At 39.2% G+C, this 25911-nt stretch overlaps 1 protein-coding gene across 1 annotated transcript in view; it reads left to right on the forward strand.

Annotated features, from left to right (window-relative positions):
- LOC133569638 (carbohydrate sulfotransferase 8-like) overlaps positions 1 to 25911 on the forward strand; it is a 569215-nt gene that overhangs the window by 536493 nt on the left and 6811 nt on the right. Inside the window, exon 3 of the mRNA XM_061922123.1 lies at positions 13357 to 13394. Within this exon, the coding sequence (XP_061778107.1) occupies positions 13357 to 13394 (38 nt within the window). The remainder of the gene's footprint in view (positions 1 to 13356; positions 13395 to 25911) is intronic.

Below are 25911 nucleotides of genomic sequence, written 5' to 3' on the forward strand. Positions count from 1 at the left end.
TGTTCTTATTTAAACGGGGATAGCAGGTCCATTCTATGTGTCATACTTGATCATTCCACGATATTGCCATATTTTTGCTGAAAGGATTTAGTAGAGAACATCGACAATAAAGTTCGCAACTTTTGGTCGATAATAGAAAAGCCCTGCCTTTACCGGAAGTGTGTGCGCGTGACGTCACGAGTTGCAGGGCTCCACACATATTCACATTGTTTATGATGGGAGCCACCAGCAGTAAGAGCAATTCGGACCGAGAAAGCGACAATTTCCCCATTAATTTGAGCGAGGATGAAAGATTCGTAAATTAAGATATTGATAGTGAAGGACTAGAAAAAAAAAAAAAAAGTGGCGGCAGTGTGAGCGTTTCAGATGTAATTAGACACATTTACTAGGATAATTCTGGAAGATCCCTTATCTGCTTATTGTTTTAATAGTGTTTTAGTGAGATTTTAAAGATTGTAAAGACATACCTCGAGGTCGGATGGCTGCGGTGAACACGCAGTGTCTCAGAGAGAAGCCGAGGAGCCAAGCTCACAGCTGCCTTTTAAACAGCTACTGCAGGAGGACGAATAATCCAATGATGTCTCCGGTAAGATATACATATCACAATTTCCCCATCCAAAAACATGCTGGTTGACATAGAGAAAACATGTTCGCTTGACCGCTCTGCTTCACAACCAGCTGTGTCTCGGTGCTAAAGACAGCTGCAATCCACCGCTTTCCACCAACAGCATTGTTCTTTATAGTCTCCATTATTAAATGAACAAATTGCAAAAGATTCAGCAACACAGATGTCCAAAATACTGTGTAATTATGTGATTAAAGCAGATGACTTTTAGCCGCGAGTGGTGCAGCGCTAATATTTCCTTACAGTCCGTGACGTCACGTGTACACGTCATCATTCTGCGACGTTTTCAACAAAAAACTTGCAGGAAATCTAAAATTCAATTTAGTAAACTAAAAAGGCCGTATTGGCATGTGTTGCAATGTTAATATTTTCATCATTGATATATAAACTATCAGACTGCGTGGTCGGTAGTAGTGGGTTTCAGTAGGCCTTTAATGTTTCTGTGCATTGTCACTTCTAATAAAGACTAAACTAAACAGACATTTGTGCAATACGACATGTAATGTGGGTTATGTTATATGTGTGTGAATGGACTGGCGGTTTTAAAATGTGACAACAAGATTAGATGTGATTTACTATACATGTGTATGCGTGAGTGAATGGACATACATTTGTGCAATATGACATACAAATATGATACGGTTTACCTTGGGTGTAAAAATGGACAGACAGAAAGTTGCGCAAGACGACAAACAGACAAGGTAATGTTTACGTTGTGTGTGTGAAATGGATGACAATTGTGCAATAGGACATACAGATGTGACGTGGGTTACCAATATTATACCGTCGGTGTGTTGAGTGTGAACGGATTGGCACTTGCACAATGCGACAAAAAGATTAGATGTGATTTACGATCTGTGTGTGTGAATGGACAGGCAGTTGTACAATATGGCATACATATGTGATGTGGTTGACCTTAGGTGTGGGTAAATGGAGCAATACAATACAATATATATACAGATGTAATGGAGGGTATTTGTGTGTGTGTGTGTGTGTGTGTGTGTGTGTGCGTGCGTGTGTGTTCTGTCAATGCTTACTTAATGGGGACGTCGCTCTGCTTACACAGCCCCCTATTAGGGGACCTTTGACGGTATGGGAACCTTTTTAAATGATAGTCAGATCCAATTTCCCTCCAATTTTTCATATGTGTGAGCAAACGTCAAAACTTTTTGAGCATTCAGTGGCGCACATGTGAGCGACGGCGGACGTGCACACTGTTATGCGCATATCTTTTTATTCGATTTTGTGTGCGGCCTAGATTTGCCGTGCGCAGAGGACTCGTGAGCACCTTAGAGGGAACGTTGGATCCATTCTGAAGATGCTTAAGTGTTTTTTTAAGCTTTTGGCCCATAAAACAGGGGTGTCAAACTCAAACACAGAGAGGGCCAACATTTAAAACTGAACAAATCCGTGGGCCAAGGTTGAACAAACTAACCTTTTAATAGGGACCCAAACAAGTTTTGCAATGAGCATTGAACAAGCAAGGCTTAAATAGGGCAGCACGGTGGTACAGGGGTTAGTGCATCTGCCTCACAATACGAAGGTCCTGAGTAATCCTGGGTTCAATCCCGGGCTCGGGATCTTTTTGTGTGGAGTTTGCATGTTCTCCCCGTGACTGCGTGGGTTCCCCTCCGGATACTCGGGCTTCCTCCCATGGAACAGGCATAGCTTACATAACGTAATAGTGCAAAATCAACTTTCAAAAAACAAACGAAAAAACATCAGTGGTATATTAAATTAAATTTCATTTAAAAAATGAATGGCTCTTTTCTATTTGCAGGCTTCTGAGGTAAATATCAACATTAAATTTTTCCACAGGCTAATAAATTCGAAAATAATATAAACATTAGGTGGGCGGGGCTAGGTGGTAGCGGAGGGTGTATATTGTAGCGTTCCGGAAGAGTTAGTGCTGCAAGGGGTTTTGGGCATTTGTCCTGTAGTGTTTATGTTGTATTATGGTGCGGGTGTTCTCCCGAAATGTGTTTTTTTCATTCTTGTTTGGTGTGGGTTCACAGTGTGGCGCATATTTGTAACAATGTTAAAGTTGTTTATACGGCCACCCTCAGTGTGACCAGTATGGCTGTTGAGCAAGTATGTGTGTGTGAAAGCCGCATATATTATGTGACTTGGCCAGCACGCTGTTTATATGGAGGAAAAGAGGGCGTGACGGCATGTTGTAGAGGACAGTGCCTTTAAGGCACGCTCCCAATATTGTTGTCCGGACGGAAATTGGGAGAATGGTTGCCCAGGGAGATTTTCTGGAAGGGCACTAAACTTCGGGAGTCTCCCGGAAAAATCGGGACGGTTTGGCAAGTATGAGTATTAGCGGTGAATGTGGTGTTACCAGAGGGCCAGCTCTAATGTTAATTTGATATTGGCTCAAGGGCCAAATGAAATTAAACGTCAGGCCAAATTTGTCCCGCGGGCTTGAGTTTGACACTCATGCCATAAAACATGTTTACTGGTTAGTTTGAGTGGGAGACATTTGCACAGCAGCCCCCTCATCGGGCTGTAGCCGGTGCATTTAAGCGGTGAAACGTCCAATAAGCGCACACCTGAGGTGCTGTATTCTGAAGATCATGTTTTTATTTAATTTTTTTGTATTTTTTTTTTGTCCTGTCCAGCTTTTCAGGCAAATCATATATTTGATCTAGATGCCCATATCGGCTGTTCAGATTTACTTCACAAAAGAGAAGTGTAGGATACTTCTCTTGTTGCCTTATTTGTATTTGACTTTACTGAATGTATTTATATTATCATTTGGTGCAGCCGGGCCGGAGCAGGAGGTGATAGAAAGAGTAAAAAGGAAGACAGAGGGGGAAATTGTGGGGACAAGAGGGGGATTAGACAGAGAGACAAAAACAACAGCAAACACAACAATAACAAAAATAGAACAACACCAGCACATACGATATGTACAAATATGATAGCAAAAGTGATAGCATAGAAGCAGTTAGCAAAATAAATAATAATACAGAAATGACAATGAGCATATTTACTAGGAGTGTGGGAAAAAATCGATTCAAATACGAATCGAATCGTTTACGTTGTGCGATTCAGAATCGATTCTCATTTTTAAAAAATATATATAATTTTTTTTTTTATCAATCCAACAAAACAATACACAGCAATACCATAACAATGCAATCCAATTCCAAAACCAAACCTGACCAAGCAACACACGGAACTGCAATAAATTCTCCTATGTCCCCCCCATCCCTTGTGGAGGGGGTCCGGTCCGATGACCATGGATGAAGTACTGACTGTCCAGAGTCGAGACCCAGGATGGACCGCTCGTCGGGACCCAGGATGGACCGCTCGCCTGTATCGGTTGGGGACATCTCTACGCTGCTGATCCGCTTGAGATGGTTTCCTGTGGACGGGACTCTCACTGCTGTCTTGGAGCCACTATGGATTGAACTTTCACAGTATCATGTTTAGACCCGCTCGACATCCATTGCTTTCGGTCCCCTAGAGGGGGGGGGGGTTGCCCACATCTGAGGTCCTCTCCAAGGTTTCTCATAGTCAGCATTGTCACTGGCGTCCCACTGAATGTGAATTCTCCCTACCCACTGGGTGTGAGTTTTCCTTGCCCTTTTGTGGGTTCTTCCGAGGATGTTGTAGTCGTAATGATTTGTGCAGTCTTTGAGACATTTGTGATTTGGGGCTATATAAATAAACATTGATTGATTGAAACAGAGCAATTGAGAGGAGACACAAACACGACACAGAACAAACCGAAAGTAGTGAAACAAAAATTAATATTATCAACAACAGTATCAATATTAATTATAATTTCAGCATAGCAGTGATTAAAAATCCTTCATTGACATTATCATTAGACATTTATAAAAATTTAAAAAAAGAATAGTGTCACAGTGGCTTACACTTGCATCGCATCTCATAAGCTTGACAACACACTGTGTCCAATGTTTTCACAAAGATAAAATAAGTCATATTTTTCGTTTGTTTAATAGTTAAAACAAATATACATTATTGCAATCAGTTGATAAAACATTGTCCTTTATAATTATAAAAGCTTTTAAAAAGAATCTACTACTCTGCTAGCATGTCAGCAGACTGGGGTAGATCCTGCTGAAATCCTATGTATTGAATCAATCAATCAATGTTTACTTATATAGCCCTAAATCACTAGTGTCTCAAAGGGCTGCACAAACCACCACGACATCCTCGGTAGGCCCACATAAGGGCAAGGAAAACTCACACCCAGTGGGGACGTCGGTGACAATGATGACTATGAGAACCTTAGAGAGGAGGAAAGCAATGGATGTCGAGCGGGTCTAACATGATACTGTGAAAGTTCAATCCACAATGGATCCAACACAGTCGCGAGAGTCCAGTCCAAAGCGGATCCAACACAGCAGCGAGAGTCCCGTTCACAGCGGAGCCAGTAGGAAACCATCCCAAGCGGAGGCGGATCAGCAGCACAGAGATGTCCCCAGCCTATACACAGGCAAGCAGTACATGGCCACCGGCTCGGACCGGACCCCCTCCACAAGGGAGAGTGGGACATAGAAGAAAAAATAAAAGAAACAGCAGATCAACTGGTCTAAAAAGGGAGTCTATTTAAAGGCTAGAGTATACAAATGAGTTTTAAGGTGAGACTTAAATGCTTCTACTGAGGTGGCATCTCAAACTGTTACCGGGAGGGCATTCCAGAGTACTGGAGCCCGAACGGAAAACGCTCTATAGCCCGCAGACTTTTTTTGGCTTTGGGAATCACTAATAAGCCGGAGTCCTTTGAACGCAGATTTCTTGCCGGACATATGGTACAATACAATCGGCAAGATAGGATGGAGCTAGACCGTGTAGTATTTTTATACGTAAGTAGTAAAACCTTCAAGTCACATCTTAAGTGCACAGGAAGCCAGTGCAGGTGAGCCAGTACAGGCGTAATGTGATCAAACTTTCTTGTTCTTGTCAAAAGTCTAGCAGCCGCATTTTTGTACCAACTGTAATCTTTTAATGCTAGACATGGGGAAACCCGAAAATAATACGTTACAGTAGTCGAGGCGAGACGTAACAAACGCATGGATAATGATCTCAGCGTCTTTAGTGGACAGAATGGAGCGAATTTTAGCGATATTACGGAGATGAAAGAAGGCCGTTTTAGTAACGCTTTTAATGTGTGCCTCAAAGGAGAGAGTTGGGTCGAAGATAATACCCAGATTCTTTACCGTGTCGCCTTGTTTAATTGTTTGGTTGTCAAATGTTAGAGTTGTATTATTAAATAGAGTTTGGTGTCTAGCAGGACCGATAATCAGCATTTCCGTTTTTTTGGCATTAAGTTGCAAAAAGTTAGCGGACATCCATTGTTTAATTTCATTAAATGAATACAGAATCGTTTTGAATCGGAAAAATATCGTTTTTGAATCGAGAATCGAATCGAATCGAAAAAATCGATATATTATCGAATCGTGACCCCAAGAATCGATATTGAATCGAATCGTGGAACACCGAAAGATTCACAGCCCTAATATTTACGCTAGCTAAGAATGGAGCATTGCAAATACCAACAGAGATAGCGCTACTGATAATGAACAATACCAATAATTTACCTCTATTATCAACAATACAGTTGTTCAAATGCAACAATTCATATACCTTGTAAGGACTGGTGGGCATTGTGGTGCCGGGTTCGATTCCCTCGAGGATGCGTTGATGTGAACACAACAAAAGTAGGATCTTAAAATATTTATTTAACAAAAAGGGAGTTCTGAACAGAAATACTGGAGCTAATAAAAGGCAAACCAAAAAACGCTAGTATGAAAACTAGGAAGTAAAAATAGACAAACTAAAATGGCACATTGGCACAAAAGAGAAAACAAATCATCAGTATGTAAACTGGAAGAAAAAAAAACAAGTGGCTTAGCGTGAGAAGCTAGCGAGAATAGAAATACTTGCGTGAAAGCAAATGATCAAAATCCAGACGTACAGTTGCGTGAGAGCAAACTATGAACCCAGACCGAATGAACAGAAAAGGCTGGCTTAAATAGGAGGGTGAGAATTAGTAGCAGGTGTGCGGGGCGAGACTAGCAGGTGGACTGATGAGTGACCATGGTGACAAAGCAAACAGGAAATAAGGAGTTGGAGAAATATACAAAATGGAAAAATAATTAGTGTAGATCTGAGCAGTTATCATTACATACGTAATGATAACTACAGATACACAAATTGATACCGAAAAATGAAGGGAAGAAAACCTATATTAACCTTGTAGATTGTTATAGCAACTATAAGTTAAGCTTTGTCTGCGCACGTGTTTTTATCACCTTCGTCTTTTAGTAAGGGTTAACCCGTTTTTATCTTTTAACCTTTTTGAACAAGTCGTGCATGCTTTTATTTCAAGTCGCCTGGACTACTGCAATGCACTTTATGCTGGCATTAGTCAAAAGCTCTCTCCCGGTTGCAGTTCAATCAATCAATCAATGTTTATTTATATAGCCCCAAATCACAAATGTCTCAAAGGACTGCACAACTCATTACGACTACAACATCCTCGGAAGAACCCACAAAAGGGCAAGGAAAACTCACACCCAGTGGGCAGGGAGAATTCACATTCAGTGGGACGCCAGTGACAATGCTGACTATGAGAAACCTTGGAGAGGACCTCAGATGTGGGCAACCCCCCCCCCTCTAGGGGACCGAAAGCAATGGATGTCGAGCGGGTCTACATGATACTGTGAAAGTTCAATCCATAGTGGCTCCAAGACAGCAGTGAGAGTCCCGTCCACAGAAACCATCTCAAGCGGATCAGCAGCGTAGAGATGTCCCCCAACCGATACAGGCGAGCGGTCCATCCTGGGTCCCGACGAGCGGTCCATCCTGGGTCTCAACTCTGGACAGTCAGTACTTCATCCATGGTCATCGGACCGGACCCCCTCCACAAGGGAGGGGGGGACATAGGAGAAAGAAAAGAAGCGGCAGATCAACTGGTCTAAAAAGGAGGTCTATTTAAAGGCTAGAGTATACAGATGAGTTTTAAGATGAGACTTAAATGCTTCTACTGAGGTAGCATCTCGAACTGTTACCGGGAGGGCATTCCAGAGTACTGGAGCCCGAACGGAAAACGCTCTATAGCCCGCAGTTAGTCCAGAACGCGGGCAGCACGACTTTTAACAGGGGCCAGGAAACGCCAGCATATAACCCCAATTCTTCAGAGTTTGCACTGGCTCCCTGTTCATTTTAGAATTGATTTTAAAACATTGCTGTTTGTTTTTAAATCTTTACATGGACTGGCACCTCAATATATCTCGGACCTCATCCAAATTTACATCCCTGCGCGCGCTCTGAGGTCCGAAAGCCAGCTCCAGCTCGTGGTGCCCAAGACCAGACTTAAGACCAGGGGACACAGGGCCTTCTCTGTGGTCGGCCCTAAGCTCTGGAACACTCTGCCCCTCCTTGTTCAAACTGCTTCCACAGTGGAGTGTTTTAAGTCTCGTCTTAAGACCCACTTTAATTCTTTGGCTTTTAACACTACGTGAGTTGTGTGGTCCTCTGTCCTCTGTTGTCCTCTGTGTTTTTTATACACTTTGATTTCTATTTTACTGTTTTAATTGATTTTACCCTTTAAAATAGTTAATATTTAATCATATTTGTTTTTATATTGTTTTTATTGGTTTTATATTTATTTATTTTTTGTTTTTATTCAGTCATTGGTGGAGCATAATATATATATGTATATATACTTTTTTATTTTATTTTATTTTTTTTTTTTACAACTGTGCAGCACTTTGGAAACTGTATTGTTGTTTAAATGTGTTATATAAATAAAGTGGATTGGATTGATTGGATTGCACCATGCGCCACCCAGCTTCCCCCAGGGCAACAACGCCAATATATGTTTGATGAAACGTGATTATGTGCATTTTTTTTTTTTTTAATGGTCCTCAGTAGTCACGTAGAAATTTGTGTGAATTATGCAAAATTATTTAAATTTGGTCCCCATGAACCATATTAACTCTTTTTTCCCAAGGTCCCCAGTAAGAATGATCAGCACATTACTTCATCAATCCAGAGATTTAAAGACGTGTATGAGCTAATCGGGCAGTGGCCGTTTTACCTCTTTTTTTGTTTTATGCCTGCACAACCTGTAGAAAGGGTGGTCCCCACAAGTCATGATCAAAAACGTGGTCCCCGTTCCAAATGATAACCAGAATGTGTGTGTGTGTGCGTTTGTTGGCGGTGCCAAATATTAATGTATTTCATAAACAGCAACATAGTGACGGATCCACACCCCACACGAGGGATCGTTGAGGGTGAGGAGATCAAATGTTGCAGCTGAGCCCCTAACCAGATTAGAAAATATCACATGACTCCGCCTCTTCTTCACACTCTTCCTCGTCTACTCACGTTTCATTCAGCCCGCTGCCCCGACATGCTCATCTGCACCCACTAATTAAAGCGTTCGTCTGTGAATAAATTGTGTGTGTCGTCGTAAATGTTTACAGAGGAGCCGCGACAAAATTGCATGTAATGTGGCATCCATCGCACATTTTTGTGGCCCCTTGTTGCCAGGCAGAGTTTATGGGGGCTCCGTCGTCGCTGCCGCGTCAGACATTGAGGGAGAAATGGCAAATTGAACAGTAAACTTTGTAAAATTCTTTCGACTGTGCTATCAAGAAAAAAGTAGCGTATTTTCCGGATTACAAGCCGCACTTAAAATATATTTTTTTCCCTCAAAACTTGACAGTGCGCCTAATGTAAGGAATAAGTTTGGTCAAGCTTACCCAGCTCAAAGCTATTTTATCAAGTACATGGTTTAATGATAAGTGTGACCAGTAGATGGCAGTCAGACATAAGATATATGAGACTGTGATATCATAGAAACAGAAAGAATATGAGAAATGGTTCCCAATTTTATACGAAAAAAGTCGACACATTGTGAGAAAAATTTTGATAAATTTCACCACCAGGGGTGCAATTTTGCAAATGAGATGGTTTTCCGTATTGGGACCATGATTTATGTCCTAACTTGTTCACCGGTCCTCATATGTAAGGTACTTGTTGATGATGGCAATATGACTCAGGTAAACAACACCAACATTTTATGTGTTCCATTGAAAATATAGAACATTACACACGGCGCTCAAAAATCTGTCAAAATGTTTTAGTACGGCTTTGGTAAGCTATGAAGCTGCACCGCTTGATTGATAGTTGGTGCATTAAATATAGGAGTATTATTATGGTGTGTGTATAAGGTAGGAAAATAATATCTGGTGTTTTGTTTTGCAATATTATGCAAAATCAATTCAATCCAATCCACTTTATTTATATAGCACATTTAAACAGCAAAAATGTTTCCAAAGTGCTGCACAAAAATATTAAAAACCAAATTCAAATACTATCCTTAGCTCCACTAATGACCGAATAAAAACGAAATAAATAAATATAACACCTATATAAAAACAATATAAAAATACATATGATTTTAAAGGGTAACACCAATAAAATAATAAATAGAAATACAAATGAAAAAACACAGAGGGACCACACAACTCACGTAGTGTTAAAAGCCAGAGAATAAAAGTGGGTCTTAAGACGAGACTTAAAACACTCCACTGTGGGAGCAGTTCGAACATGGTGGGGCAGAATGTTCCAGAGCTTAGGGCCGGGCACAGAGAAGGTCCTGTCTCCCCTGGTTTTAAGTCTGGAGCTGGCTCTTGGACCTTAGAGCGCGCGCAGGAGTGTATATTTGGATGAGGTCCGAGATATAATGAGTTGATAGTTCATGCAAAGCTTTAAAAACAAACAGAAACATTTTTAAATCCATCCTAAAGCAAATTTTCTTACCTTCTGGTACCTGCTGATTTGTATTAGGGATCTGCATAAATCCTGAAAAATTTGCACGCGTCCGCCTTTGTAGTCCGTACCAAGACCGCAGTCGATAAGCTTCTTCTTTTTCTCTATCTTATTGTTATGGGACATTCATCCTCAGCTTTTACCATTTCTAATACAAAGTAGTGTAAAGTTCTTACTTTTATCTGTCAGTAAACTTGCCATGAAACCGCTAAAACATACTGGTGTAGTGGGTTCACATTATTCACCCAAGAAACTTTAGTTATTAGAGATTTGCGGTCGGACGGTTTTTCACACATTCCCGGCGTTGTTGTTTCTGGATGAGGAGATGCTGCTCCGTTATTGATTTTAAGTACAGTCTGAATGTCATTCAAACAGTTCACTCCATCTTTTGGCACATCTTCCACTCCCATCCTTGCACGCTACACCGCTACAATAAATATGACGGGAAGTAGACGCTGCCGATGATGAGCCACGAAAGCGACTGTCAGAAAGCGGCTTAAAAATTGATCTGTAAAACTTTATCCATGCAACATTATGTAGACCACAAGGAAATGTTTTACATTAAGAAAAAAATTATAATAATATGACTCCTTTAATGCGCCTTATATATGAAAAAAGATCAAAAAGAGACCATTCATTGTCAGTGTGCCTTATAATCCGGTGCACCCTATAGTCCGGAAAATACGGTATATATGTTTAGGTATGTATAATACAAAATATTTTAGTGTATTTTTGTCAATTAATGAAGTATCTTTTTTTTTTTAAATAACTTAAAAACTATAAATATTTGTATGTATTTTTATTAGTATGATGACTTGTAATATGAGTTTAATCAATTGTGCATGAATAGTGCATTTAGTAATTAATAATGCATTTTTTGTTCATATTCATTATATACACAGGTAGGGATGGGTACATTGTAACCGGTACTTGTAAATCAATATCGGTACTCAACATTACAATACCAATTTTCAGTACTTTTGTTCATGTTAATAAATATTAATTGTTTTTGAGGATACAATCACATTTTTCATTGCAATATTTAAAAATAACATGGTTATGATAACTGTTGTAACTCGTTATTATCATCACATTGTCATTTGCAAGTATGACTATGACACAATTACTGTTGTAAGACATTAGATGGCAGTAGTGTATAGTTTAGGGTGTGTTGTTTTGTTTTTTGTTGCGCCCTTGAAGTGTCAATACTGTAAATATTTTACATATTACGCACCAGCTGTTTGGTTGTAACACGCATCTTAGTTGTAGCTTTCATTATCAATTTTGGAGGTGTTGAAGTCGCCATGTACAATCGCTAATGCTAATCAGTAGTAGCATGCCAATAGCAAAGCCAATGTATATTAGCATCAGGCTAACACATTTTTGAAAAACTGAAGCCTTAATTAACATACGCTGGAGCATTTTTGGAGTCAATTTCTTTGAAAATTGCAACATTATCTAGAGGTAGTTTGACTAAGTCCGCTCTCAGTGCTGCTGGAGTGTTTGCCAAAGTGCGTGTCGGATGGCACCTTTCATTTTTATGTGACTCGGTGCCCGGTAGGAGCGGCGGTGCCAAAAAGATAACCTGATTCGGTACTTTCCTGAAGGAACTCTCCTGAAAGAATCAATAAAGTACTATCTATCTATCTATCTATCTATCTATCTATCTATCTATCTATCTATCTATCTATCTATCTATCATCCCTATATGGTACATTACTGAAAATAGTATATACTGTAAATTAATCTATAATTAAAAAAAAAATGTATGTATGCATTATAAAAATATATTTATTACTGTAAATTTTTCAAATGTGATTTCAATCAACTGAATTTAAAAAAAAAACTATTTAAAAGCAAATTTAGACATAGCATATGTTCATTTTAGATATTTTTGGACAAATTATATATTAAATATTTTAAAAATATATGTTCTTGTCAATTAAATACAAAATAGCCTACAACTTACTTTTTTTTTTTTTTTTTTAAATTAAAACATTTTATGATTAAAATATGTATTATAAAATATATTAAAAATATGTTATACATTAATGGTATGGTTTGAAAAACGTGTTGTTCATTAATGTATTATAAAATACTGCATTTAAAAAATAATTAGCATTATAAAATATTGTTTTTTTTAATATTATTTATTATTACATATTTTTTTAAATATACATTTTTATATTATTATTATAGTTTTATACAATTAATACTAAATACAGCCTTTCATACAGGCACTGTTAGATGTCAGGCATGTCATATACCATGATTAAAATCATTTAATTTGTGGGAGAAACAATTATCAAAATATGTATAAAATTATTTCATATTATTAAAAACAGCCTCTAAATACAAATGCCTTACTTCAGCTTGGTGCCATGCAGGTTGGCGTGCTCCTCAGTCAGGGATGGTTGCAGCATGTATGGCCACGCAGGCTCTCACATCCACCCTAAAAATTGGAAGTGACAAGCCACTTAAGTAAAGGTGTCCACATCCCCCAATAAGTACCCCTCCTCCTCCTCCACCCATCAGGCGCCATGTAACCCCACTTAGAGATGTCACTTTGATTACTTGACAGCTGGATTTGGGTTACCTTGTAAGAGAAAGAAGGAAAAAAAAAAAAAAAAAGTCCAATAAAAATTTCCCATCTGCCAGTGTCGCATCCCGCTGGCTGCCTGTCGTCATGGTGACTGAAAAACCCCGGGTGGATGTCTCCATCAGTGCCCTCTGAGCCTCTAATGTCTTGTCTTTGCTGGTTTAACTCCCCTTGTTTGTTTCCTATTGAGAAAATAAATAACTTTATCAGGCCTGCAGTTCTCAAAGCGTGCCACTAGAGCGGCGCTAGTTAACCTGCTCAATAGTAGGAAGCGCAAAATTAATTGTTTATTTTCTCTGATGTTCAACAGGCATGAAGCTTGCAGGAACAGTGCAGCAGTCAAGGGAGGTACGTGTTTACACACACACACACACACACACACACACACACACACACACGCACACACGTATGTGTTACCTCCTTGAGACCTCCGAATAATGCTTCCCTATTTAGGACCACCCTTTCTAGATGTATAAAGATATGTATTTACAACATTAATAATATATACATACTATGCAAATATATTGGCCCTGCGATGGGGTGGCGACTTGTCCAGGGTGTACCCCGCCTTCCGCCCGATTGTAGCTGAGATAGGCGCCAGCGCCCCCCGCGACCCCAAAAGGGAATAAGTGGTAGAAAATGGATGGATGGATGGATATGCAAATATAAACAAGCTTGTTGTAAAAAAATGAGTTGGAATTCCACAAGAAAAAGGTCACAATTTCACAAGAAAAACTTTAAAAAATTGGCAGTATTATAGTAAAAGTCGTCATTTTACTCAACGCGAGTCAAAATTTTACAAGACAAACTGAACATTTGTGCAATGTTACGATCAAAGTTTGAATTTTACTCAATAACAGTCGCAACTATACAAGAAAAAGCTTAAAATGTTGGCAATGTTATGGAAAGAGTCCAAATTTTACTTGACAAAAGTCACAATTTTAAAGGACACTTTAATATTTTGGCAATATCATAATGATAATCGGAATTTTATTCTGCAAAATTAGGAAAAAAAAGTCATAATTTTACTCCAAATATTTTACTGTTTTTAAAGAACCAAAAAATGGCAATAGTGTTAAAAATCTGAATTTTATATGACAAATGTCACCATTTTGCGGTAAAAAGTAATAATTTAGCACAAAAGAACATAATAATTTTACGAGAAAATATTGCAATATTACAGAAACAGAAAGAAAAAGAGAAATTGTTCGCAATTTTATAAGAAAAAAGTCGACACGTTAGAAAAAAGACTGCTTTTAGTTCATTTAAAAAACTTTTTTTTGTTAGTATTTTTTTTTTAATCATTATTTACTTCAAGTTATTACAGCATGTCTGTATGTACATATATCCATCCATCCATCCATCCATCCTCTTCCGCTTATCCGAGGTCGGGTCGCGGGGGCAGCAGCCTAAGCAGGGAAGCCCAGACTTCCCTCTCCCCAGCCACTTCGTCTAGCTCTTCCCGGGGGATCCCGAGGCGTTCCCAGGCCAGCCGGGAGACATAGTCTTCCCAACGTGTCCTGGGTCTTCCCCGTGGCCTCCTACCAGCTGGACGTGCCCTAAACACCTCCCTAGGGAGGCGTTCGGGTGGCATCCTGACCAGATGCCCGAATATATTTGTATTTTTTTTAATTAATTTTGGCCAAAGGGGCCGCATTTCAATTTCTTACACACACTTCTTATTTCATATGTTGACCAGAGGGAAAGCACTTTTAAAACGGATGACAAAGGAGTCGTGGACCACAGATGGCCCCTGTGCCGCACTTTGGGTAACACAGCTGTAGAGGCTAACTGTTAATGGCCACTATAGTCTTAGTACCGTAGTCTATTTGTTCATCCCATAGTCACATATGGGACGCGGGTGGTCTTACGTCAGCACCGGAAGTCGTAAAATATGCTGTTCACCTGGCGAGTTTTTTCTGGGATGAATAAGGAAGTCCTTCTTGAGCTTGTTTTATCATATATTGCTGCCTTTGCACCTGTCAGTGTGTACTTTTGTATGCACATTAAAATAACAAAAAAATCCTGACTTTGGAGCAATGTTCACAGAATGTAGTATTTGGCTCTCTATTAGATGCAATGGTTTTCCGTATTGGGACCATGATTTTGTTCACCGGTCCTCATATGGAACATACTTTTTAAACACACACACACACACACACACACACCTGTTATCTCTTGCAAAGGAGTGATTGTGGGCCATATTCCTCTCAGCGTGTCTGATAGCATCAGTGCAGAGGAGCTGACCTCGCGCAGCATCCAGCATGTTGAGTGGGACTTCACTACTTCCTGAGTTGGTTGTTTGTAATCTTTCTGTTGCTGAGAAAAGAAAAAAAAAAACGATTTCACTGTCAAAAAATATGTTCTTCATATACTACATAAATAATTAAAAATTGAGACGCAACCCAAAACATTTAAAAAAAAAAAGCATTGTCTTACTTAGAGCAAATCCAGAATGTACTTTTAAGCAAAGAAGTACAAACTTATTTTTACAATGCAGAAATAATTTAGCTGGTTTTAGATCCATCTTAAATGCAGCAACAATAAAAAAAAATAACAAATATATAAGTTTTTCATAAACTTAAGTTTAATCCTGATTAAATGCAGGGAAAAGATTTTAACTCAACCTAACAAATTAGGAGGAATATAAATGTTTTCTCTCATAAATTTTTTTAAATGACTTTCAAACGAAAAACTGAGCAAAAACATTTTTTTAATGTATTTTAGATACTTTTAAATCCTGCTAAAATGCAGGGAAAAAAAATTTGGACTAAAGTGCCAAAATATTTGAGTAAAATACCGTTTTCCTTCATGCATTTTAGCTGGTTTTAAATGATACGAAAATAAAGAAAATCCGTATTTATAACAAATCCATTTTTTATGATAAATATTTCAGCTTTAAAATAATTTTTAAATCCTGCTAAAATACGTGAAACTCCAAAATATTTGAGCAAAATACAGATTTTCTTCATGCATTTTAGCTGGTTTTAAAATTGGACAAAAATAATGAAAATGTGTATTTAAACTGAATCCATTTTTTTTATGATAAATAAATTTTAAAAAATGTTTAATCCTTCTTAAATGCAGCAAAATGGCATCTGAACTCAAATCCAAAAAACAAATAAAAACATACAGTGCATGTGGATGTTACAGCCCCATGTTACAATTAGTTCATTTCATCCTCAAAATTCTACACACAATACACAATGACAATGTGAAAAGTTTTTTTTATTTTGCAAATTTATTATAATGAAAAATCAAAAAAATCCCATGTACGTTTGTACATAGGTATTCACAATATTTGTGCAACACTTTTTTGACGCACCTTTGGCTGCAATGACAGCCTCAAGTCTTTTCGACTATGATGCCACAAACTTCGCACTCCTATCCAGTGGCCAGTTTCACCCATTCCTCTTTGGAGTTCCTCGCAAACTCTGTCAGGTTGGATGGGAAGCTTTGGTTTTCATCCAGGATGTTTCTGTACATTGCTGCATTCATCTTTCCCTCTATCCTGACTAAGGTTTTTTTATTTTGCAAATTTATTATAATGAAAAATCTAAGAAATCCCATGTACGTTTGTACATAGGTATTCACAATATTTGTGCAACACTTTTTTGACGCACCTTTGGCTGCAATGACAGCCTCAAGTCTTTTCGACTATGATGCCACAAACTTCGCACTCCTATCCAGTGGCCAGTTTCACCCATTCCTCTTTGGAGTTCCTCGCAAACTCTGTCAGGTTGGATGGGAAGCTTTGGTTTTCATCCAGGATGTTTCTGTACATTGCTGCATTCATCTTTCCCTCTATCCTGACTAAGGTTTTTTTATTTTGCAAATTTATTATAATGAAAAATCTAAGAAATCCCATGTACGTTTGTACATAGGTATTCACAATATTTGTAAAACACTTTTTTGACGCACCTTTGGCTGCAATGACAGCCTCAAGTCTTTTCGACTATGATGCCACAAACTTCGCACTCCTATCCAGTGGCCAGTTTCACCCATTCCTCTTTGGAGTTCCTCGCAAACTCTGTCAGGTTGGATGGGAAGCTTTGGTTTTCATCCAGGATGTTTCTGTACATTGCTGCATTCATCTTTCCCTCTATCCTGACTAAGGTTTTTTTATTTTGCAAATTTATTATAATGAAAAATCTAAGAAATCCCATGTACGTTTGTACATAGGTATTCACAATATTTGTGCAACACTTTTTTGACGCACCTTTGGCTGCAATGACAGCCTCAAGTCTTTTCGACTATGATGCCACAAACTTCGCACTCCTATCCAGTGGCCAGTTTCACCCATTCATCTTTGGAGTTCCTCGCAAACTCTGTCAGGTTGGATGGGAAGCTTTGGTTTTCATCCAGGATGTTTCTGTACATTGCTGCATTCATCTTTCCCTCTATCCTGACTAGTCTCCCAGTACCTGCTGCTAAAAAACAACCTCACAGCATGCTTCACTGCAGGGATGGCATTGGCCTGGTGATGAACGATGTCTGGTTTCCTCCAAATATGATGCTTGGCATCCACGCCAAAGACGTAAATTCTAGTCTCATCAGACCAGAGAATTTTGTTTTTCATGGTTTGAGAGTCTTTTAAGTGCATTTTGGCAAACATTTTTTACTGAGAAATGGCTTCTGTCAGGGCACTCTACCATACAGCTCTCGGACGAGTCCTGGTGGTTCCAAACTTCTTCCGTTTAAGGATGATGGAAGCCACAGTGCTCATTTGGACCATGAATTGATTATCGTGGACCCCGACTTAAACAAGTTGAAAAACTTATTCGGGTGCTACCATTTATTGGTCAGTTGTACAGAATATGTACCGTGCAATCTACTAATAAAAGTTTCAATCAATCAATCAATGAATGGACCTACCGCGGCGAGGCTATTTTTCTGTACCCCTCCCCAAATTTGTGCCTGGAGACAATCCCGTCTCCGAGCTCTTCGAACAATTTTTTTCGACTTCATTCTTGGTTTGTGCTCTGCCATGCACTGGCAAGCGTGGGATCTTACGGACAGGTGTGTGCCTTTTCAAATCATGTCCAATCAACTCAATTTACCACAGGTGGACTCCCGTTACGCTGTAGGGACATCTCAAAGATGATCAGTTGCAACAGGAGGCACCTCAGCTCACTTTTGAGTTTCATGTAAATCTACATGTAATTTTTTTGGTTCCTTCCAAAAAAAAATAAAAAAAATAAACGTTTTTACGAGAAATATTAGGCTTCACGGTGGCAGAGGGGTTAGTGCGTCTGCCTCACAATACGAAGGTCCTGCAGTCCTGGGTTCAAATCCAGGCTCGGGATCTTTCTGTGTGGAGTTTGCATGTTCTCCCCGTGAGTGCGTGGGTTCCCTCCGGGTACTCCGGCTTCCTCCCACCTCCAAAGACATGCACCTGGGGATAGGTTGATTGGCAACACTAAATTGCCCCTAGTGTGTGAATGTTGTCTGTCTATCTGTGTTGGCCCTGCGATGAGGTGGCGACTTGTCCAGGGTGTACCCCGCCTTCCGCCCGATTGTAGCTGAGATAGGCGCCAGCGCCCCCCGCGACCCCGAAAGGGAATAAGCGGTAGAAAATGGATGGATGGACGAGAAATATTACCTCGGAGGAAAATCTAATTTGAAGTGAAGTATATTTATATAGCGCTTTTCTCTAGTGACTCCAAGCGCTTATACATAGTGAAACCCAATATCTAAGTTACATTTAAACCAATGAGGATGGCACTGGGAGCAGGTGGGTAATGTGCCTTGCCCAAGGACACAACAGCAGTGACTCGGATGGCGGAAGCGGGGATCGAACCTGGAACCCTCAAGTTGCTGACACGGCCACTCTACCAACCGAGCTATAAATCTATCATTCAAAACATGTGTATGCTCGTACAACACTTAAAACCTTTAGCATATCTGTATGTGGAATTCAATTATGGAATGGATTAATCAAAGAAATTAAACAGAAGCACCAGTTTAAGTTTCAGAGACTGTTCAATCTAAAAGTATTCACAAAGTACACAGAACAATTATTATGATAAACATATTGAACCTTTTTATTTTATTACATTTTTTTTTTTTTTTTGAGATAAAGATTATTGTTTGGAGACGGCGTGGCGAAGTTGGGAGAGTGGCCGTGCCAGCAACCTAGGGGTTCCTGGTTCAATCCCCACCTACTACCTACCTCGTCACGTCCGTTGTGTCCTTGAGCAAGACACTTCAGCCTTGCTCCTGATGGGTCGTGGTTAGAGCCTTGCATGGCAGCTCCCGCCATCAGTGTGTGAATGTGTGTGTGAATGGGTGAATGTGAAAATAGTGTCGAAGCGCTTTGAATACCTTGAAGGTAGAAAAGCGCTATACAAGTATAACACATTCACATTTATATTTACTTACTACGGTATATTATTTATGTATTATTAATTTATTCACTGTTCTGTTACAGAGAACAAGGAAACAGGTTATGAAAAGTGGTAGGATTAAATAAACTCAGCTTCTTCCTACTCCTTTTCGGATGTGCTGCAATGAAACAACTGGAAATTTATGATGCGTTACATTGTATCGTATGCATGTTCGAAATAAACTGAAACTGAACTAAACCATTGCTATTATGGGGTCTTGTGTGTAGAATTTTGAGGACAAAAATGCAATTTTTTCCATTTTGGAATAGATAGATAGATAGATAGATAGATAGATAGTACTTTATTGATGCCTTCAGGAGAGTTCCTTCAGGAAAATTAAAATTCCAGCAGCAGTGTACAGAGTTGAGATCGATTAAAAAAATTAAAAAAATAAATAAATAAGGCTGTAACATAAAAAAAATGTGGAAAAAGTGAAACACTGTGAGTACTTTCCGGACGCACTGTGTTTTAGCTGCTTTTAAATCAACATATATAATAAACAACAACTAATTAGGGACGGCGTGGGGCAGTGGGAGAGTGGCCGTGCGCAACCCGAGCGTCCCTGGTTCAATCCCCACCTAGTACCGACCTCGTCACGTCCGTTGTGTCCTGAGCAAGACACTTCACCCTTGCTCCTGATGGGTGCTGGTTGGCGCCTTGCATGGCAGCTCCCTCCATCAGTGTGTGAATGTGTGTGTGAATGGGTGAATGTGGAAGTAGTGTCAAAGCGCTTTGAGTACCTTGAAGGTAGAAAAGCGCTATACAAGTACAACCATTTATTTATTTAATTATTTCAAAAATAAACATTTATTTTAATACTTTTGACCTAAAGCCATGTAAAACATTTATTGCTTCTAACTGCTTTTGAAAATTTGCTACCAATGCATGTGACGTGTTTGTCAAATAGTTTTACATGGGGGATGATGTTTGTATGGACACACACACACACACACACACACACACACGCACCCACACACTCTGTCACAAACCATTAGCATCACCATCCCGCCACTAAAACCTCCCATGAATTGTTTAGTTGCGTGAAAGAATAAGAACGTCTGCGGGCTTCTCTTGGCAACGTCACAAGTTGAACTTTTACAGGCCGGTCTCACAAAAACATTTCTGAGTGAAAGCGACAGTTTTGATGGTGTGTGTTTCGATTCTTCACAACAATGGCATACAAAATACCAGGAGTGTCCTGATACCACGTATCGATATCGGTAATAAAAAAAAAAAAAACAAGTTACAGATGATATTAGCTTGCATCTGAAATCCTAAATCAGTCCCGCCGCACGTTTACATCTAAATGTCCTCTAATACAGTGTTTTTCAACCACTTTGCCGCGGCACACTGAGATACAGTCCGGTGTGCCGTGGGAGTTCATGTAATTTCACCTATTTAAGTTAAAAATATTATTCGCAAACTAGTAATTATAATGTGCCGTTGTTGAGCGTTGGTGCTGTCTCGAGCTCGGCAGAGTAACTATGTAATACTCGGCGACAGCGGGAGGCATTGTGCAGGTAAAAAGGTATCTAATGCTTAAACTCAAACATCAACAAAAAGTGGTCCTAGAAAAGGCATTGAAGCTTAGGGAAGGCCATGCAGAACCAAACTAAAACTGAACTGGCCGCAAAGTAAACAAAAACAGATTGCTGGACGACAGCAAAGACTTACTGTGGAGTAAAGACGGCGTCCGCAAAGTACAGCCAAATATGACATGACAATGTCCCCTCAAAGAAGGACAGCGACAACTTAAATAGTTTTGATTGTTAAAACAAATGGAGTGCGGGGAATATTGCTTAAAAATGACATGAAACTGCAACAGGAAAATACCAACAAAACAGGAAAAGCCACCAAAATAGCAGGGCAAGACGAGAACTAAAACACTACACACAAGATTGTCAAAAATAGTTGTTGGCGAACCCCAAGATGCAGAGATGAAGGTAGGCATGGAATGAGAAAACATGATTTAATAAAAATACTAAAACAAGAACAAACAAAAGGGATACAACAAAAAGCGCCCATGAGGCGGATAACAAACAAAAGGAGCTTAGCATGAAAGCTAGCAAAAACAATAGGCTTAGCATGGAGGCTAGCATAAACAGAACAGAGAACATAAGTTGTTACGTGTTACGTTGTTGGGGCGGTTTAGCTCGGTTGGTAGAGTGGCCGTGCCAGCAACTTGAGGGTTGCAGGTTCAATTCCCGCTTCTGCCAACCTAGTCACTGCCGTTGTGTCCTTGGGCAAGACACTTTACCTACCTGCTCCCAGTGCCACCCACACTGGTTTAAATGTAACTTAGATATTGGGTTTCACTATGTAAAGCGCTTTGAGTCACAAGAGAAAAAGCGCTATATAAATATAATTCACTTCACTTCACAAAGACAAAATAGGGAGCAGGGAACAAAACACAGTAAGCTACAAACATCTAACGAATTATACCTTACCGCTATGCTGCAACGACACGACAGGAGCGACAATACAATACAGAAGCGACATGCAATACGTGACAATAATCCAGCACTGACTGGAGGAACAAAGCAGGTACAAATAGGAGCGGGCTGATTGACACCAGGTGTGGCCAGGTGCCAATCAGCCGCAGCTGAGGGGAAAACAGCGCACAGGGAAAAAACAGAAAACAGACAAAATAAGAGCGCCTGACAGGAACTAAAGACAGGAAATACTAAACACAAACAAACTGTCAGTGGCAAGGAAGACACCAAAAAACTCAAAATAAATCCCGGCGTGATGTGACAGGTGGTGACAGTACACCTACTTTGAGACAAGAGCTAGAGTAATGCATGCTTGGGGAGGGTTTAAATTCACATCCAACACTTGTGAGAAGAACTTTTTAATCGTCAATATCAGCTGCTGAGTTTCATTTTTTAATTTTTTTTGCTGGCGGTGTGCCTCCGGATTTCTTCAATGAAGAAAATATGTGCCCTGGCTAACAAAAGGTTGAAAAACACTGCTCTAATAAACACACAAGGTAAACACTGAAGGCTACGAGGAGCTAGCAGCTACACAACAGCTAAGCACCCAATAGTACACAAGCCGGACATACATAATCGATGTCCTTAATTTAACAATAATGCAGTCTAAAACAGCACAATTGTCAATATAAACAAGAATCAAATGATTTGCATTTTACTTACACACACAAAGTCTCCAAAGCAGAAGCGTGTTAGAAAATATCTAGTAACAAACGTGTCTACATCGTTCAATTTATTGTGTCATTAGCTTAACTCGGTGCTTCTCAGTTATTTTCTGTTATGCCTATCCTGAGCAAATAAAACCTTTCACCCGCTACCCCCCACTGTCCGTACATTTTTTACAAGTACACCTCCGCATAACATTGTATCTTTACTAACAAAATAAACAAAACAAACGTAGATCAACTTGAAACAAAAAATAAATTTATTAATCTTGTTTTTAGTCTGCAACATCCATCCATCCATTTCTATCGCTTATTCCCTTTCGGGGTCGCGGGGTGGCGACTTGTCCAGGGTGTACCCCGCCTTCCGCTCGACTGTAGCTGAGTCTGCAACATAAACAATTTAAAGTGCATCAATGTGCCTGAAATGAAGAAAAATGTCATCTTTAAATAAGTGATACATTTTTTTTGACCGATTTGAACCATTTGATACTGAAAAGTAAAATTAAAAACCCAATAATAATGAATTAAATTAGATTTATTGTATATATATATATATATGTGTGTGTGTGTGTTTATATCTATCTATCCATCTATCTATATATATACATATATGTATGTGTATATATACATATATATATATATATATATATATATATATACACACACAAATATAATACAAAATGTTTACAAGCAAGGAGAAAGTATGGTTTTAAGACTTTTTTTAAAAAGTATGGATTAAAACAGAAATAATGAATTTTCTCAAGCTATTATTTAATTCACTAAAATAAAAACATGTTTTTTCAGAAAGAAAGACAACATTAAAAAATTTTTATTTTTTTTGGGGTAAATATTTTTCCACAAAAAAAATCCTCAAAAAGACTTTAGTTTTTTTTTATTTTCCCCCCAAAAAATGTCTGAATCCAAACAAAAAAGTACAACATTTTCAAGAATTTTTTTTTTTTTTTTTACAAAAAAAAAACTATTTTTTGACCAACGCGCCCCTTTTCAACAAAATGTTTACAAGCAAGAAAGTATAAAGTCAGCATTTTAAAACTTTAAAAAATATATATGAATTAAAACAAAAATAATTAATTTTCTCAAAAAATGATTTGATTTAAAAAAACAAACATGTTTTTTTTTTTTAGAAGAAAAAAATATACTATTTCAAAAATATTTTCACATATGTAAAACTAACAGGGTTTTTTTTGATGATAGAAAATGTGCAATTTTTGTTCAATTATTTTGATGATAAAAATTATACAGTACAGGTCAAAAGTCTGGACACACCTTCTCATTCAATGCATTTTCTTTATTTTCATGACTATTTACAATTGTAGATTGTCCCTGAAGGCATCAAAACTATGAAGTGGAGTTATGTACTTAACAAAAAAACAGGTGAAATAAGTGAAAACATGTTTTATATTCTAGTTCCTTCAAAATAGCCACCCTTTGCTCTGATTACTGCTTTGCACACTCTTGGCATTCTCTTCAATCAATCAATCAATGTTTACTTATATAGCCCTAAATCACTAGTGTCTCAAAGGGCTGCACAAACCACCACGACATCCTCGGTAGGCCCACATAAGGGCAAGGAAAACTCACACCCAGTGGGACATCGGTGACAATAATGACTATGAGAACCTTAGAGAGGAGGAAAGCAATGGATGTCGAGCGGATCTAACATGATACTGTGAAAGTTCAATCCACAATGGATACAACACAGTCGCGAGAGTCCAGTCCAAAGAGGATCCAAGACACAGCAGCGAGAGTCCCGTTCACAGCGGAGCCAGCAGGAAACCATCCCAAGCGTAGGCGGACCAGCAGCGCAGAGATGTCCCCAGCCGATACACAGGCGAGCAGTACATGGCCACCGGATCGGACCGGACCCCCTCCACACGGGAGAGTGGGACATAGAAGAAAAAGAAAAGAAACGGCAGATCAACTGGTCTAAAAAGGGAGTCTATTTAAAGGCTAGAGTATACAAATGAGTTTTAAGGTGAGACTTAAATGCTTCTACTGAGGTGGCATCTCGAACTGTTACCGGGAGGGCATTCCAGAGTACTGGAGCCCGAACGGAAAACGCTCTATAGCCCGCAGACTTTTTTTGGGCTTTGGGAATCACTAATAAGCCGGAGTCCTTTGAACGCAGATTTCTTGCCGGGACATATGGTACAATACAATCGGCAAGATAAGATGGAGCTAGACCGTGTAGTATTTTATACGTAAGTAGTAAAACCTTAAAGTCACATCTTAAGTGCACAGGAAGCCAGTGCAGGTGAGCCAGTACAGGCGTAATGTGATCAAACTTTCTTGTTCTTGTCAAAAGTCTAGCAGCCGCATTTTGTACCAACTGTAATCTTTTACTGCTAGACATGGGGAGACCCGAAAATAATACGTTACAGTAGTCGAGGCGAGACGTAACAAACGCATGGATAATGATCTCAGCGTCTTTAGTGGACAGAATGGAGCGAATTTTAGCGATGTTACGGAGATGAAAGAAGGCCGTTTTAGTAACGCTTTTAATGTGTGCCTCAAAGGAGAGAGTTGGGTCGAAGATAACACCCAGATTCTTTACCGTGTCGCCTTGTTTAATTGTTTGGTTGTCAAATGTTAGAGTTCTCTTGATGAGCTTCAAGCAAAGCAGTGAGGTGACTTCCTCTTAAAGCTCATCGAGAGAATGCCGAGAGTGTGCGAAACAGAAGCAGATCATTTTTCCAACCCCTCCTAGAGAGAGAAGGTTGCCCTTCCAGCCAAGTGGCGCCCTCATCACTTGTAAAATTCGAATGATTCATCCAGACCATTGGCTTTATGGCAGCATCAGTGCGTCTAATTGAATTCAAATGTCAATGTGCACATGGCTTGGGGCAACAGGGCATCATCAGGTAGCAGATTTCCATTTAGATTTCCCATGAAGTGCTTACAGGACTCTTTACGCCACCGCCAAGGTTGATATTCACAACAAGACATACGTCGGCTTCGGCCAGCGGTGCGTGTGACATTTGTGTTGACACAACAGCAGACCTTTTGTCAGTGTTGCGGTGAAACAGCACCATCCAGTGGTGAGTTGAAGGACTGCATGGGATTGTGCAACAAATGTATTACTTCACATAATTATAATAATTATAAATTAGTGCTGCCAAATTATTATTGTTTTTTTTAATCAAATTGTTTTGATTCGTAATAATCATGATTAATCACAGGTTATTGCTCGTTTGCATTATTTGAATTAACTTCAGGAGCCCTGTAATTGGACACAAATGTAATTTTATTGTCAGGATGTCAAAAATAAAACACAGGTGTCAAACTTCCTTTTATTTGGCCC

Source organism: Nerophis ophidion, linkage group LG02 (genome assembly GCF_033978795.1).
Source record: "Nerophis ophidion isolate RoL-2023_Sa linkage group LG02, RoL_Noph_v1.0, whole genome shotgun sequence".
Classification (NCBI taxonomy): Eukaryota; Metazoa; Chordata; class Actinopteri; order Syngnathiformes; family Syngnathidae; genus Nerophis; species Nerophis ophidion.